At 35.0% G+C, this 15,328-nt stretch overlaps 4 protein-coding genes across 11 annotated transcripts in view; 1 reads left to right on the forward strand and 3 right to left on the reverse strand.

Annotated features, from left to right (window-relative positions):
• The window catches only part of LOC117122131 (SRR1-like protein), a 12,961-nt gene extending 5,102 nt beyond the window's left edge, over positions 1 to 7,859 (reverse strand). For 3 of the 6 annotated variants that reach the window (XM_033267615.1, XM_033267616.1, XM_033267612.1), the window contains exon 1: positions 7,663 to 7,859. The gene's annotated coding sequence lies outside the window, so the exon portion shown is untranslated. Of the gene's footprint in view, positions 1 to 835; positions 1,454 to 7,662 lie in introns of those variants that run through there. The other 3 variants (XM_033267614.1, XM_033267613.1, XM_033267611.1) reach the window with 3 other exon arrangements.
• LOC117122129 (exonuclease V-like) lies at positions 4,636 to 7,314 on the reverse strand. 2 transcript variants are annotated; one of them, XM_033267608.1, is made up of 3 exons: positions 7,186 to 7,314; positions 5,800 to 6,604; positions 4,636 to 5,447 (listed from the first exon to the last, which is right to left on the reverse strand). In XM_033267608.1, the coding sequence occupies exons 2-3, from the start codon at positions 6,569 to 6,571 to the stop codon at positions 4,693 to 4,695; spliced, it is 1,527 nt and encodes a 508-aa protein (XP_033123499.1). In that variant the 5' UTR covers positions 6,572 to 6,604; positions 7,186 to 7,314; the 3' UTR covers positions 4,636 to 4,692. The 2 variants fall into 2 exon arrangements, with proteins under 2 accessions (XP_033123499.1, XP_033123498.1); XM_033267607.1 differs by having other exon boundaries at positions 7,157 to 7,286.
• On the forward strand, positions 7,423 to 9,217 carry LOC117122135. The gene is made up of 2 exons (XM_033267621.1): positions 7,423 to 7,613; positions 8,385 to 9,217. Exons 1-2 carry the CDS (start codon positions 7,448 to 7,450, stop codon positions 9,029 to 9,031), a joined length of 813 nt encoding a protein of 270 aa, XP_033123512.1. The 5' UTR covers positions 7,423 to 7,447; the 3' UTR covers positions 9,032 to 9,217.
• A 1,884-nt stretch (positions 9,218 to 11,101) lies between these two features.
• Positions 11,102 to 13,106, reverse strand: LOC117122136. 2 transcript variants are annotated; one of them, XM_033267622.1, is made up of 3 exons: positions 12,950 to 13,106; positions 12,058 to 12,227; positions 11,102 to 11,826 (listed from the first exon to the last, which is right to left on the reverse strand). In XM_033267622.1, the coding sequence occupies exons 2-3, from the start codon at positions 12,100 to 12,102 to the stop codon at positions 11,344 to 11,346; spliced, it is 528 nt and encodes a 175-aa protein (XP_033123513.1). In that variant the 5' UTR covers positions 12,103 to 12,227; positions 12,950 to 13,106; the 3' UTR covers positions 11,102 to 11,343. The 2 variants fall into 2 exon arrangements, with proteins under 2 accessions (XP_033123513.1, XP_033123514.1); XM_033267623.1 differs by having other exon boundaries at positions 12,058 to 12,211; positions 12,950 to 13,090.
• Positions 13,107 to 15,328: the final 2,222 nt, after the last annotated feature.

The raw sequence follows: 15,328 nt of genomic DNA on the forward strand, positions 1-15,328 counted from the left end.
GTCTGTCACTCAACAATACCAATTGTTCCTATTATGGATAATTGATACTAGATGCTGCACCCCACCTAATTTTAACGTAGGTCTAATTCTTGGGCGTGGTTCTGAAGAATATAGTATAAAAAAATGCCATTGTGCATTCATTTGATTTTAGTCGGATTTAAAAACATTAAAAAAATCATAATTTGGTTTTTCTATTTCAATTTTTTATGATTAGGTCTACAGTATGCACTCATGTTTTATGTCAGTGTTTTAACGTGAACAAAATTAAACATTAATATATGTGTTTTTCTTAATAATTAAGATTGCTTAAATTGTTAGTGTTTACAATTGTCAGATTTTATTCCATTCTGTAAGTGGCGGGTTTTCTCTGTTGAATAAGAGTAGTGTGAAGAAATGTATACAACGATCTCACGACGATGAGACAATGATCAGAATTTTACTAAAATATACTGTGTACTTCATTTTAATCATATTGAAGAAAAAGGATGCAGAAACTGTAATATTTACATTTCATTTTAATTATAAATAACTTGTGGCCGAGTTGACTGCATCCGAACTTTTTGTGGCCAAGTTGATTTGTGGCCGAGTTGACTTGTGGCCGAGTTGACTTGTGGCCGAGTTGACCTGCTTCCACGGAGACACGTGTCGGCAACTAGTAAGGGCAATAAGCCCCACGTTTAATCGTAAGTCGTAAGGCCTAGCCTAGTCTTTCGATGAGAGGGAACTTTGTCAGTAAAATTATGGTTGTTATCTGTAGTTAGTCAAAATTTATAAAACGTCGACAATATAGAATAGAATACTCTACCCACAATGCTAACTATATTTGCGTACTTACTTTAATTTAAGAGAGAAATACACACGTTTGCAGACAAACAAATCCTCTTTTTCGAATGGACTATACCGTAAAGGGAAACCCCCTCCACTCGCGTCCTTAGAAAGAGGGCAGCAAAATTCTAACGATAAACAACAATGCTGATGGTGATCATGACGATTCGGAATCCCATGATTATGCCTCGATTACGATGATATTTTATGAATATAATGACGATGGTGATTATGATGACATCATGACAGTGGCGTAACGCATATGAGTTAGAAAAGAATCCCCAGAGCCCAGTCCACAGGGGCCCAGGTGTGGAATTAAAAGTTAGTTCTGATTCAAATAGTCACACAATATGATTATATTCCTTAGCGGTGTAACCATGGAGAAAATAAAATAGATTCTCCATGGTGTAACATTGTTTATGCAGTTTTTCAGCCATAATATTCATAATGTTCTGAGGTTTGGAATACTTTACTGAAATTCATGGGCCCCAACACGTTTTCCCCCTCCCCCTGGTCCTATGACTCGTCGTTTAGCCACTGGATGATAAAGATGTTAATGATAATGATGATCGTTGTGATGGTTGCTGGTGATGTTAAAATGATGGAGATGACGATGACGATGTTGATGATAATGACGACGAAGATAAATGATGATGATGACGAAGATGTCGATGATGATTCCATCGCATCTAAGCGAAAATAGGCCCACCCATGGTAAATATTTCAATAGTAATAATTGGGTGTTTAATTAGAGGCAAATTAAAAATAGGAAGTAATTTATATTTAGATGGAAAATTGTGATAACGCTTCATTATTTTATTCTTTCTACTCAACTACATCATATGGAATGTACGAATATACCGGTACCGTGCACTTTAACCATTTTACCGAAATAAATGCATGGGATGGGATGTCGACAAAAACCCCAGAATTGCCGACCGACCCTGATATTCAAAAGTTATTGTGTAGTGTGCCTAATGGCCTAATCAACACAACAATTAAAAAAAAAGCCACAAAATAACTGTATATAGTAGTTTACTTTTATTGCAATGATATACTTACTTATCCCAAAATAAATATTTAAAATTATCCCATACGATTTACTTGTTTTACTTCATAAACCATTGATGGTATTTAAAAAATAGAGTATTTCTACAATATAACAAAATACTATCATATGTATTATATAGGCATATAACAGAGTTATTATTACCTTTACCCTTTATACCTTTACCATTTATTTTTCATTTACTGTATTATGAACTCGACACTTCAACAATTAAATACAAAAATTATTAATGACAATACAATGAACTGCAAAAAAGAGATAATGGGCTGTAAGCCCGACACTATAGTGAAGTATCTCTAAACCGCTACCTTTATCCTTTATTTATCATATAGTCTTGACACTTCAACAATTAATTACACACACTATAAACGACAATACAATGAAGTACAAAAAGAGAGATAATGGGCTGTGAGCCTGACAACTAGTGAATTCTCTCTGAATGCTCTGAACCGCTATAACATTAAAATAAGAAAAAACCGAAAGGTCCACTGATTAATCTCAGATAAGAAAGTATAATACATACTCCAAGTATTGAAATACACGCCATCGTGTTGGGATTCAATATTTCGACATTAATTATGTCATCATCAGGAATGGATGAATCAGCATTTTTTTGTATTATACTTTCTTATTAAAATAAGTGTTAACAAATTTAGAACAACGGTACTGTACACGCTTACTGTAGGTGGTGCGTTAAAGCGAGAACTATACAATATAAAAAGAATATGAAAGACGTTAAAATATTGCCTAAAATGTCAAAACGTATTTACACATTTACATCATTAAACAATCTCATAGATAGACAGATATGGACTGTATCATTAATATTGCTATTTTAAATAGTGGGAAAAGATATAAAAAAATAAAGATATAATTAAAAGCCTTATAAAATAAACAATCCAGTCATTATAGTACAAATATAAAATCAAATATATTCCCTTTACTTTAAAAAAAAAAAATAACAATAACATATACGAAAATACTCTTTCAAAATAGTTATGACAGCGAATGGAAGAACAAACAGGAATCGTGGCTTGTGAATGCGACGTAACAAGATGCAAACGATGTTTGGAAAAGAGGAAGGAATGGAGGAAATTAACGGTATCATGCCTACTTCAAATCAAATATATTTAATTAAAAATTAAAATAACAGTAACAAATATGAAAATAGGTTAAATAACTCTTTCAAAATAGTTATAACAGCGAATGGAAGAAAATAGAGAGGAATCGTGATGTGCAGTTTGTAAATACGATGTAAGGAGCTGCAAACGATTTTGGGAGAAGAAGGAATGCAGGAAATGAATTGTAACTTGCCTGCTTTGGAAAGACCATAATTAATTTTAAAAAGTGTTTTTGTATGATGGGTGGGTACAGGACAAGGTCGGCACCGGCGGGGGTCCCAGGGGCACAAAACACTGCTCCAAAGAAGGCACGGAGAGTCTGTCTGCTTTCTTAAAATGTTCTCATATTCAGCCTACTTTTCTGGTGGGATTGAAGTGTCGGGGACTTGGACCCCGGTTTTTCGGGAATTCTCTGACGATTAGTTTTCCAATAAGGTATTCAATGCATTTAAAAAGGCTAAAGATGGCATTGACAGGGGGACCAAATAAAGCATGCATATTCAACAGATACCTGGAGACGGAATTTAAGAATTAGTGATTCAAAAGTAAGGCAGTGCTTTAGAATATATTATAAAACATACACAATGTTGTGCTAGTATAATGCTCCTGGTAGGGTTATAAATGCCAAAAATGCGCTGATGTAGCTGCCGCAACTTTATGGAATACTCCCCCAGGGAGCTTGAGTTTGTGTTCCACAGGCGTTTAATCCAATGACCGTTGGTAGTAATGTGAAGCGCTTAGAGGCCTTGTTGGCCTTAAGTGCTATATACATCTAACATATTATTATTATTACAGTATTACTATTATTGTTAACTCCACTGAGGGTTACTCTACTGGAATCTATTTAAAAAAAACTGTTGGGTCTTTTCGCTAAGCCACTTAATTTAATTAATTAATTGGATTAAATTAAATAATTTAAATATTTAAAATAAATTAAATAATTCATTGGATTAAATTTAAGATAAAATTTAATTTAATTAGTTTAAGATAAAATAAATTTAAGATAAAATTTAATTTAAGATAAAAAATATAATTTGATTAAAGTAAATAATTTAAATATTTAACATAAATTAAATAATTAATTGGATTTAAGTTTAATCCACGAGACAGAGTTAGGTCACAGTAAAAGAAATGGAAACAAGCAAAAAGGTTTGATATCAACCAATAAGAAATGTTAATAAGTTTTATACTGGGCGAATATGAACAAATTAAAGTAAAGGATCTCTGAGTGAAAACCAAATTGGAAACTAAAAGCTACGGAGCAGCTCCCCCTCCTCCCTGGATATATATTAGTTTAGGTTGAAATATCCATGTCTGTCATCAGCATAGGCTTTAACATAACACGCTATAAAATAACATACGGTACGTTTGCCTGTTGGTGTATCATTGCACATTGTCATATACATTGTATCCCTTGGCAAAAGGCGCGGTAAATTCTGTATTATTATTACTATTATTATTATTATTATTATTATTATTATTATTATTATTATTGCCTACATGCAATAGGTTTTTAAAGCCAGAAGTAAGCCATTTGCCAATTTTAGTATACCTTCCTTTGAAAACTAGATGAGAATTTAAACCACAAACATGGGTATCACACAAATACAATAAATGTATAATTAATTTATTTAATCAGTAGTGTTTTTATCCATTCATTCAAGACCTCAGTAATATTTACATACCATTATTTAATCTATTTTCGATGCTTAACTCTTGTGTTCTTTTTTCAATCCATTCGCAGTCATCATAATATGCACATGATTTACATTTCCATGCCTCTTCTATATCAACTCCTTCAGCATCTCGGTTCCCATTCCAAAACTTAAGGTAATGCTTCATTGTTTCATTCAACCAATCGGCATCCATCTCTACACTTCTGTTAGCAAAAGTTAAACCGGATTTTTGGTGAAAGTATTCTATCTTGAGTGCATCAACCAGAGGCAGATCAGTGAATTGAAATCGTAAAAGAACAACATCAAGAAGATCGCCAAAAATAGTACACTCCAATCCAAGATTGTGGCCTTGCTCAATGACATTTTCCCCAAGGGTCTTTGTAGCATCGAGGCTCAATTTGGAAAGCACTATGTCTCGGCTTAAGCTACCCTTCACAAGACCATCAAACAGATGTTTATACAGCATAACTTGTAAAGAGTGAGTCTTGAACTGAGCTTTAGAGGGTTCTCTTTGCGAGGTTCTTGTTTTCAATTCAATAAGTTCTAACTCTCCTTTGGCATTGTACTTAATTTCATCGATGATTCCACTAACAAACATGTTAGAATTTGGAAGCTCTCCAAAAACAGGTAGTTCCCTGATAGTGCTTGTCCAAGTGGTAAGTGCAATGATGGATGTTAACATATTCAGTAATTTGATAGCAAACATATCCTCACGTGAGGTTACTGGGATAGTTGCAATGTCATGGACTTCGAGCTCTGAAAAAACAAAAGAGAATGTACAGTATAAATTTTTGTGTACGTGTACATTATAATAAATAAGTTTGGTCTAATTAGGAACAATTTTTTTTTTCGTAATTAGGGATTCTGTGCCTTGGATGTCATGCTTACCCTCCAATCCCAGATAGATTCTAGGTTTCAAAGATTCTAGGTTTCAAAACAATGGCAGAATTTTGTTCCATTTCTAAACAGACACCCCAACTCCACTCCATATATAGTTTCATAATGAGAAATAATCACAAAGTTTGTGCAACTCTTAAATAAAATGTTTCCTGCCAAACTGAGACAAATATATACATAATATAAATAGTTGTCTCAGCTGCCAACATACCTCGAGCCAAATGAATACTAGCACCAGTTTTCCGTGGACTAGAGTCAACTTCCACTGTTGGTCTTATTCTGGTGAAGGAGTACACAAGAGCCTGTTCACACCATGCTTGTGATGTCAGATCTGTCACATTTAGATACCTGCCACGAAACTTGTCAAATGGTGTGAATACTTTCCTTTGTCTTGTACCCGACTGACCAGCGACCACGTCATCACCAGATGAAAGAGCCTCTGGCTTATCTTCACAAGTTGATATGTCTTTATGATCACCATTAACACCACTGTCTTTAATTTCTTTTTTTTCATGTTGGCTCTGCTTGGTCTGGGTCTGAAATTTTGATATTGCTATCTGATTGGGTGTCAGATTGTTGTCTGAAAGCTGGTCTTTGGGATGGTTTTCAAGCGATAAATATTGTTCACTGGTAGATGGTATGAATTGATCCTTAGAAAGGTTTCTATGTTGGGTAGCCTTTTGCACTTTTTCATCAATATAATTCAAGACTGTTTCCTCAGTTTCTGGTGTTTCGTCTATTTCAAGTTTCAATCTCTTTCTGAAGTCATGAGTTTCCTCTTTTGGAAGTGATTGCCACTTTTTGTTTTCTGACTCTTTGTGACAACTGGTTTCACGTTCTTCAACACCTTCATACTGCTGCACCATCTCCAATAAATCCATGTCACTGATGCTATCCCAAAGTTCATCGGTAGATGAAGTTCCACTCAGTGGATATTCCTGTGTAGGAGATTCTGGTTCTTGAGCATGTCTGGACATGATCATTCTTGAAAGGTATGATGTATTTTTCTTTAGAATCTGGTTTAAAAACAAGCAGAATAATAATAATAATAATAAAAAAACTTAAACTAACATGAAAAGAAATCTGTAGATCCATGTAGAGATTGATGTTTTTTTCTTTCTTTTCAGGCTCCACTTCTCTTATGTTTCAATCTACATATAACAGTTATGGCAACTATACACTTTTGCTTCATGTGTTTTTACAATTACAGTAATTATTATATATAATAACATATCTGTCTCTTATACACATCTAGATGTGTATAAGAGACAGTTTATCCATTCATTCAAGACCCGTAGGCCTATCTACTAATAATACTATGGAGAGACGGTGGTTGTGCGGATAGCAAGTCCTGTCTTGCCTTATCCTCTATATCCTGGTCGTTCTATAGGCCTAGGCCTACTGTATTCTGTACTGGGCCTAGCTAGGTTGGTCCTACTAGTACTACCTACTCAACTTTACCCAGGCCCCCAGGAGAAAACTACTGATTCAACACTGGCCTACATAAAAACAAAATTATTACATCATCTAGTCTAGGCCGGTGCCGAGGCCAAAATGGTTTTGCTTACATAATATTACAGAAAAAGAAGGCACTAACACTGCAGACTCAATCTCAGTTTTCAAGTAAGGCTACGTAAACGTTTCTTGCTCTATGGTAAACGGCGTCCTGAGCTGAATGACTGACATCGATTATTTTATCTGCTGGCATGGGTGTGCTCTTCCTCCTGCCAATCACATCATCACCAAGGTGATTATCAATCGTTTAGTTAGGCCAAGACAGATAGATAGGGCCTAATGGCTTCCGAACAAAGTGATTGATCGTGTCTAGCTAAATCTAATAAAATCAACAAGTGTTATGAATGGATGAAAAACTTGCACACTCGCGGAAGTCTTTTAGTTGCGGAGATAAAGGGAAGAAAACAACCAAAAAACGTAAAAAGGCGAAGGCCAAAGACGGTAAACGCAATGGGAAGACTTCAGGTACCCCAGACGGGGAAACAAACTCCGATAGCGCCATCGATGCAGGTAAGTTGCATGACGTTTTGTAGGCTGGAGCCTAATTACTGTACTGTACCTGTAATGTATGGAAGGGCCTCCTAGGCCTAGTCCTCCTACATACATCCGTGGTTTGTGGGTGTGATTTTATTATAATTTAAATATTAAACCAACCCAGTGCCTCGTTAGGCTAGGCTTAGGTGCATGCAAGTGATACCATACTCGGCTATACTTAACAATATTTTATGTAGGGCGCCCTAGGCTAGGCCTAGGCCTGTTTATTATCTGTTATCAAAATCACAGAAATGTATGTGGAAAAACGTGAATAAAACATCGTGATGTCAGACATGGATATCTTTTAAAATTTTACTCTCTTGTCAACCATTTCATTTTTGTTTTACTGTGGCTGCTGATTAACCTATTTTAAATAGAGATTAGAATTTACAGAATGTAGGCGCACAGTGTATTTTAACTTGGCCACACTGAGGTTGAAAGTTTCCGTAAAAAAACTGGGCCGACCCACACACATTTATTTTATTATTATATGATGGTCAACAAATGATATTTGGACAGATTACTTGTATGACAGCTGTCAAAATCCTTAAAAGTGTAATTTTAACTTACATTGATTTTACTTTTATGGATCAATTAAGCTACCAAATTTAAGCTCTGTCTACATTATTTAATTTAATCAAAAAGCGTCGCATAAAATGTGGTGGAACCATATCATCAAAATACAATCCAAATATATTTTTAGCTCAGTACAGACGTTATATCTGAAATTTTTTATTTGTAATTCAGTGCGACGTAAACTGTCGAAGAATGAGGGCAGCAGTGCAAAGTCTGGAACAAAATCTCGCAAAACTAAAGAAAAGAAAACTGGTTCAACCAAATTGAAGTCACCTGTTAATCAAGAAAAGATTCTTAATGAAAGTAACTCTGTAACCTTGAAAGAAAAGATTAATGATAATGAAAATAATGCTTTAACTTTGAAAGTTGTTGGCATCAGTAAACTTAATTTGGCCCCTACTACAAGTAACATCAATGGTTCGTTGACAAATGCATCAGTGAGTCTGCAAAATGGAACTTCCACCTCAATACACAGAGGTTTGACCTCAGCTAGAGGTACTGTACATGGAACCCGGACTTCTTCAACTATTGCTAAAGATATACCCTTACACTATGCATCTAAACTGGAGGATGAAGATGAAGATTCATCATCCTCTGATTCAGATATTTCTGTTGTTGTGGTGAAGATAAATGAAACTTTACGCTGGGAGAACCAGCTTTCAGATGAAGAGAAAGAGAAAGATCGAATACAGACTTATAAATTAAACCGAAGGAAAAGATACCTGGCAGAATTAATGAAAGAACGACACGATAAGGAGAGCATTCTTAAGATTGCACGAGAATTGACAGTCACTGATGATGATTATAATCTAAGATGAAGCCAGAATTCCAATAGTGGAAGTTTGAGTCATGTTTGTATGCCCCATAATAGTACATATCTGAATATTTATTATCACTGGCCAGTATATACCTATAAAATATTTATTATAGTTACAATATATAATAATGTAGTTTTATATAGCGCACATATCCATCTAACATAAGATGCTCAGGGCGCTTGACATGTGGACTAGGAACTCGATCAACGACTTTCTTCGCCCCTAAGGGTCCCTTCGTGTCTGTGCTACCCAGTAACCCGGTACCAGCAACTCTCTCGTCCACCACAGGGACTTGTACCTTGTTTCGCGAACTCTCCACTGTCGTCAAAATGTGGAAAATAAACTTATTCCTCATTGTTTTTGATTATGCCTGCCGCAATCAAATATTCTGTCTTACAAATCATTATAATGCATTAATCCGATTTTTATTAGCAATTTTATTATGTTAATATTCTTTCTTCCCTAGATGATTTTAACAGAAAAATTTTGCTAAATGAGAAAAAAAAACAAATGTTTTTTGGCCCTTCTCTAAAGAAATTCCAAAAATTAATCAAAGGTATAAAAAAAAGTCTCGCCTACAGATAGCTGCACTTGGATATCCTAGAAAGTTATTTTGTTTTCTCATTTAGCAAAACGATTTTGCCAAGAACCATCTAGGTGGAGGAGAAATTAAAAATAAAATTTTATTAATGAATTAAACAGTGTAGTAATGAGATTGATAAATGCTTTAAATTTATATAATTAAGAAATATATATCTTATTTTTGGAGATTTCTGGAGAGCAGAGTGCATAAAATAAATTCAAAAATATATTTTTTTTAATGAAAATGCCATTTTTTCGTAGCGGAGTGTGCGCTAACTGGCCAAAAATAAAATTTTATTTTTATTCAAAATCACCATTATTGGCGGTCAGCAGGTTCGTTAAACAAGGGAAGTCTTGCCTTACATTGCAAGGAAAAGCGTGTTTAAATTATTTGCATGTAGCCAAGGTTTGATAGTTTATTATTTATATTATCATTATTATTGTCCTAGGTGCTGCCTGGTGCTACATTCAGCATGTTTGACTAGAAGCCCCTGAGAGCTGTTGACTTTACACATTGTGTATGGCTGGCCATTTCTTGTGAAATCAAAACCGACTTCTTGTCAGAAGTGCTTTAAATGTCAGACATTTTGCTTTTAATATTGTTTAATATTATTGTATTATGTATTATAATGCTGTACAATTTTGTTGTATCTGAAATATTATATTAATTAATTAATTAAGGTACAATGGAATATAAGTTGAGCTTTTGTTTAACTTTCCATATTTGAATTCTTTGATTTATGTATACCAAGTTTTTGTTTTAATCTTTTCGTTTTACTCTTTTCAAAAGAAAATCTACTGATGTAAAGACAGGTCTATTTTATAATTATAAGAACAGTCATAATTCATTGGCTTATTTAGGGGTAACCTACAGTAAGATCCCATAGATTTCAAAACATATAGGCCACTGTCTTCCTGTGAAGAGAACTGATAATTTCTAGCATGTTTTTTTTTTATATAATAATTTATTATAAACATAGGCCTACAAAGAAGTAAAAATGCCAGCTATTTTGTTCATATGATTTTATGTGATGACCTCATTGGCACTGTTACAATCGAGGGGTCCACCCTGGCCGTGTCCCCACAACACAAGGCCCTCAGCATGGGTACCATATTTTACACAAACTGTATATTAAAAAAAAATCTCTTCCCTGCTGTTTACGGGTGTAGGTGGGGCCGGCCCCACTTTTGGAAAGTAAAAATAGAAAAAGGGCAATTACTGATAACCCCATAGGCTATTTTCTGGCGCCTAGAAAAGTCAAATTTCCCGGGGGAATGCCCTTAAACCCCTAGGGTAGTATTGTCTCTTGATCGACCTCCCTGGGGAAAGCCCTTAACCCCTAGGGTAGTATTGCCTCTTGATCGACCTCCCTTTCGGGGACATCGCCCCCGAACATCTGTGGATCCGATCCTGATTGATTATCATTTGAAACAGTATTTTAAATGTGGATCACTAAAGCAAATAGATAGTAAATAGAGATGGAAGAATTACAAAAAGGCAAGTAGCAGCCGGCTAATATTTTTATTTGGAATCAAGTGTTAAAACTCGTAAAAAATACAAATGAAATTTACGGAATTTTATGAAAGAAGTAAGGCACAGAAAAATCTTAAAATGACGTAAGTTTAATAACAATATCAATATCTATAATGTCTGTCAATATACCACTGTTGCGTTGTTGAGACTTATTCGTCGATAGCCCACACAGGTGCAAATGCGTGCTCTTTACATATTAAATTAGATGATAATAAAACATAAAATAACAATGCTGTGTCAGTGTTGCATACATCTTCCTCGACCATGTCCAATCCTCATCCAACCTCTCGCTAAAAATTGGTGATTTTACCACAGAGTCAACCAAGTCCTCATCAGAAATAATGTTAATAAATGCTTCTTCAGGTTCCTCCAATACCTCCCTGGGATAAATATATAATGATGTCGAGAATTCGGATGTATCGCTTGACTTTGGAATGTAAAATACCTCAGATGAATACACAGTTTCGTCAGTCTCTGGGTTTGCGGGTATTGTCATTGATGTTTTGTAGTGAAGGCGGCTTTCATCATCATCATCAGGCCTCAGGTGAACCTCTTCTTTGACTCGCCATCTCAACCTGTTGCCATTTTTTTGTATCCTTGATGATCCATCTTTTTCATCCCCGTCTTTTGATTGCGAAGAACTGGCAAAGTTATTCAGTTCATCAACATTCTGATCGTGCTGAAAAGAAAAGTATTGATGTCATTTCTACTCTCCACCACACAATCGTTGGCTTCATCATCATCGTCGTCATCAACATCTTCATCATCATCGGCGTCGTCATCAACAACATCATCACCATTTCCAGTATCAACACTTTTTTTTAACATTTAAGTTGAACCATGTTCTTTTTTAATCTTTTGTGCGTTAAGGATTTCATTTGAAATTACGTTTCATGAATATTCGACTCACCTTAATACACTCACTACAGTAGAAACAATAATATAAGAAATCCATGGTAATTACAGTAATCTTCGCCTCCTACTGCTTGATAAATATTTGCTCACTCCTCATTCACCTGTGATGTGGTACTGCCTTTGAACGTGTTTTTTAAATTCCCCTCAACCTATTAATAGGTAGGCCTATATATCAACAAAATAATAGGACCTTTAACACAATTTCATTCATCGGTTTAAATTCATTAATCAAGGCCTAATAAGTAGGCCTAATCAATTTCATTAAATTATTTTCACCCTGAGATTTGAATTCAACCATTTAGGCCTATAAGAAATAAAAATGAGATTAAATGAAAATCGCGAGTTGTAGTCTAGTCCGATGTGCATCAGAGGGCTAAACTGACCATTGCAGGGGGGTTGCCCATTTGGCAGTGGCTATAGCGGAATTCGGTGGAAAACCTGGGTTTCATCCGACAATTGTCACTCCACCCCCTCCTGGCACGCAATTACTAATCATGAATATGGTATTTACGTAAGCTTTGCTTTGTAGCAATGTCATGATACCAGTTTGATTGTCAGAACCAGGGAACAGTGAAATTACACTTTCACTGTTCCCTGGTCAGAACATGACGCAAATTATGGTTCGCTGAGCCATAGGCCTATGTATTGCATCTTCACATTAAATAAACAGGGCTACTGTTAACTACCGGACAGCTTTAAATGGTGTGTGTATTTCACTAATATGTATCGCAGGTGACCATTAAAATCCATTGGTCAACACGTGACACTCAGGTATCAAATCACTAAGTCAGGAAGAACGACCTTCCAAATTCTCGATCAAGTTGTAAACCTCAGGCTAGCGCAAAATTTCGGAAATTAGAAAATACTATTACGTACATATTACTTACTTTAATATTGACTGGATATTATGAGTAGCCACTACTTGTAGAATAATGACAAAGATATATCGGCTAGGTAGACTATTCAACAATTTTTGACACTCAGCTTTCGTGACTCGAACAGGACGATTCTTGAGTTTTAATGACGTAATAACACAAAAAATGCTGTCAAACAAAATGCAAATGTTTACGTAATTCCGAAAGGTCGTGAAAATATCAATTGGAAAAGAAGGGAGCACCTGAGTGAGCCTGAAAAGAAGTGCACGATATGATGAATAATTTTCCGAATAAGAAAGCAATAATTAATTGTTGAGGCCCAAATTAAATGCGATCGTTTAATCATTTTGCTCACAAATGTCAACAGTTACATTTTGCAACAATAAAAAACAATGGTCTACAACTATATAGGCGTAATAATAATATGATGAATATTATTACGAGGAAGATGATGATAATTATAATGTTGGTGAGGATGATGAAAATGATATACTTCGGCGTGGCGCTTAACAAAAACAAAAAGAAAGAATACATAATTCACGACGGAAGCCTATCGTATACTGACAAGCAGCTATATAAAGCAATTGGTCAAAGTACAGAATCAGAACCAAATTGAGCTTTCTCCTCATAAATCTAATTTAAATTAATGTTTGCATCATCATATCACGTGCTAATTTTAACTATACTCTGTGTGGGATCTATGCCATTATTTGTAATTATGCTCTAATGCTGTCTGTACCGTGCATTAATTAACGAGCAAGCGGTCAAACATTTGTGAGGGCGTATATCTTTTTGAAGACCCCTGCATTCTGACGCGTATGGAGTGCGATATCGCTCAGTATTCGGTTCCTGAACTGCAGTTCAATTAGAAATTTACTGCAGCGAGTTCTCTGTCCTCTGATTGGTCAAAATGTGCATGGAGGGCGCTAAACTCGCAGCGGAAACTTAAACTCACTGCAGTAAATTTTTTTCTGCTCTGTGATTGGTTGGAATTTATTGCCAAGAATCTTGCTGCAGAAAGTTTAATATACCACCCAAATAGTTCCTTCTCTGAATTTGAAATATCCTACTATTCAAAGTCATTAATGGGCCAAATATATATATTTTGTCGTTTACGGGGAAACACAATAATCGTATCTAAATATAATTGTATTGTTGAGAATATTTTTTAACATTTCCTAAATTAGGAGTCCTGTTTTTTTTTATCATTTCAACTTATAATACTCACGTATTTTTATGTAAATTGATCTTTTGGGGCCTCAATTCTCGCATTAAAGTCTTACTTTTATACTTGTAAGCATAGCTGTATTATACCTGTCTCTTATACACATCGAGATGTGTATAAGAGACAGGCACCTGAGTGAGCCTGAAAAGAAGTGCACGATATGATGAATAATTTTCCGAATAAGAAAGCAATAATTAATTGTTGAGGCCCAAATTAAATGCGATCGTTTAATCATTTTGCTCACAAATGTCAACAGTTACATTTTGCAACAATAAAAAACAATGGTCTACAACTATATAGGCGTAATAATAATATGATGAATATTATTACGAGGAAGATGATGATAATTATAATGTTGGTGAGGATGATGAAAATGATATACTTCGGCGTGGCGCTTAACAAAAACAAAAAGAAAGAATACGTAATTCACGACGGAAGCCTATCGTATACTGACAAGCAGCTATATAAAGCAATGGGTACAGAATCAGAACCAAATTGAGCTTTCTCCTCATAAATCTAATTTAAATTAATGTTTGCATCATCACATCACGTGCTAATCACTAACTGTATCTATACTCTGTGTGGGATCTATGCCATTATTTGCAGGGGTGGCGCCAGAGGGGGCTGGGGGAAGCCTAGCCCCCTCGTCGGGGAAGACGATAAATTTTGTCGGGGAACAAACAAATAAAAAAAATATTTACATGTAATATTCGTTTAGCCACCATATCGTTTGTGTTAACTTTTCATCACAACAACAACCACAATAATAATAATAATAATAATAATAATAATAATAATAATAATAACAATAACAATAACAATAATAATAATAATAATAATGATAATGATAATAATAATTCAAATTAATTTTAATGCAAAATTTCCAAAATATAGAATTTCCCTTTCAAGAATGAGGATTTGAAAATAAATTAGATGGTTACATTGCATACTCTTTGTTTCTTGCTTTATTCAAAAATGTTTTGGTTTTGGAAGAAGCTGATATCAACATTAGAAAGCATAGCCTACATGAAGTCATATTATAGCATAGAGAAAATAATAACTCGATGCCTATCAAATAAGTAATAAAAATTCGCCATAATTCATCAAATATCCGTGGCTTCCAGGGGGATTCGCCCCTGGACCCCCACCGGGGGCCCTAGGCGACC

This window comes from Anneissia japonica, unplaced genomic scaffold, assembly GCF_011630105.1.
Source record: "Anneissia japonica isolate Jap-2015-1 unplaced genomic scaffold, ASM1163010v1 scaffold288265_len830512_cov201, whole genome shotgun sequence".
In the NCBI taxonomy this organism is placed as follows: Eukaryota; Metazoa; Echinodermata; class Crinoidea; order Comatulida; family Comatulidae; genus Anneissia; species Anneissia japonica.

Excerpts from the sequence above, each read along its gene's own strand:
- LOC117122129 (XM_033267608.1), bottom strand. The coding sequence starts at position 6,571 with ATGATCATGTCCAGACATGCTCAAGAACCAGAATCTCCTACACAGGAA. Across the intron at positions 5,448-5,799 it reads TAGTATTCATTTGGCTCGAG|AGCTCGAAGTCCATGACATT; the intron begins GTATGTTGGCAG and ends TTGTTTTTTCAG.
- LOC117122135 (XM_033267621.1), top strand. The coding sequence starts at position 7,448 with ATGGATGAAAAACTTGCACACTCGCGGAAGTCTTTTAGTTGCGGAGAT. Across the intron at positions 7,614-8,384 it reads CGATAGCGCCATCGATGCAG|TGCGACGTAAACTGTCGAAG; the intron begins GTAAGTTGCATG and ends TTTGTAATTCAG.
- LOC117122136 (XM_033267622.1), bottom strand. The coding sequence starts at position 12,102 with ATGGATTTCTTATATTATTGTTTCTACTGTAGTGAGTGTATTAAG. Across the intron at positions 11,827-12,057 it reads ACTGTAGTGAGTGTATTAAG|CACGATCAGAATGTTGATGA; the intron begins GTGAGTCGAATA and ends TTTTCTTTTCAG.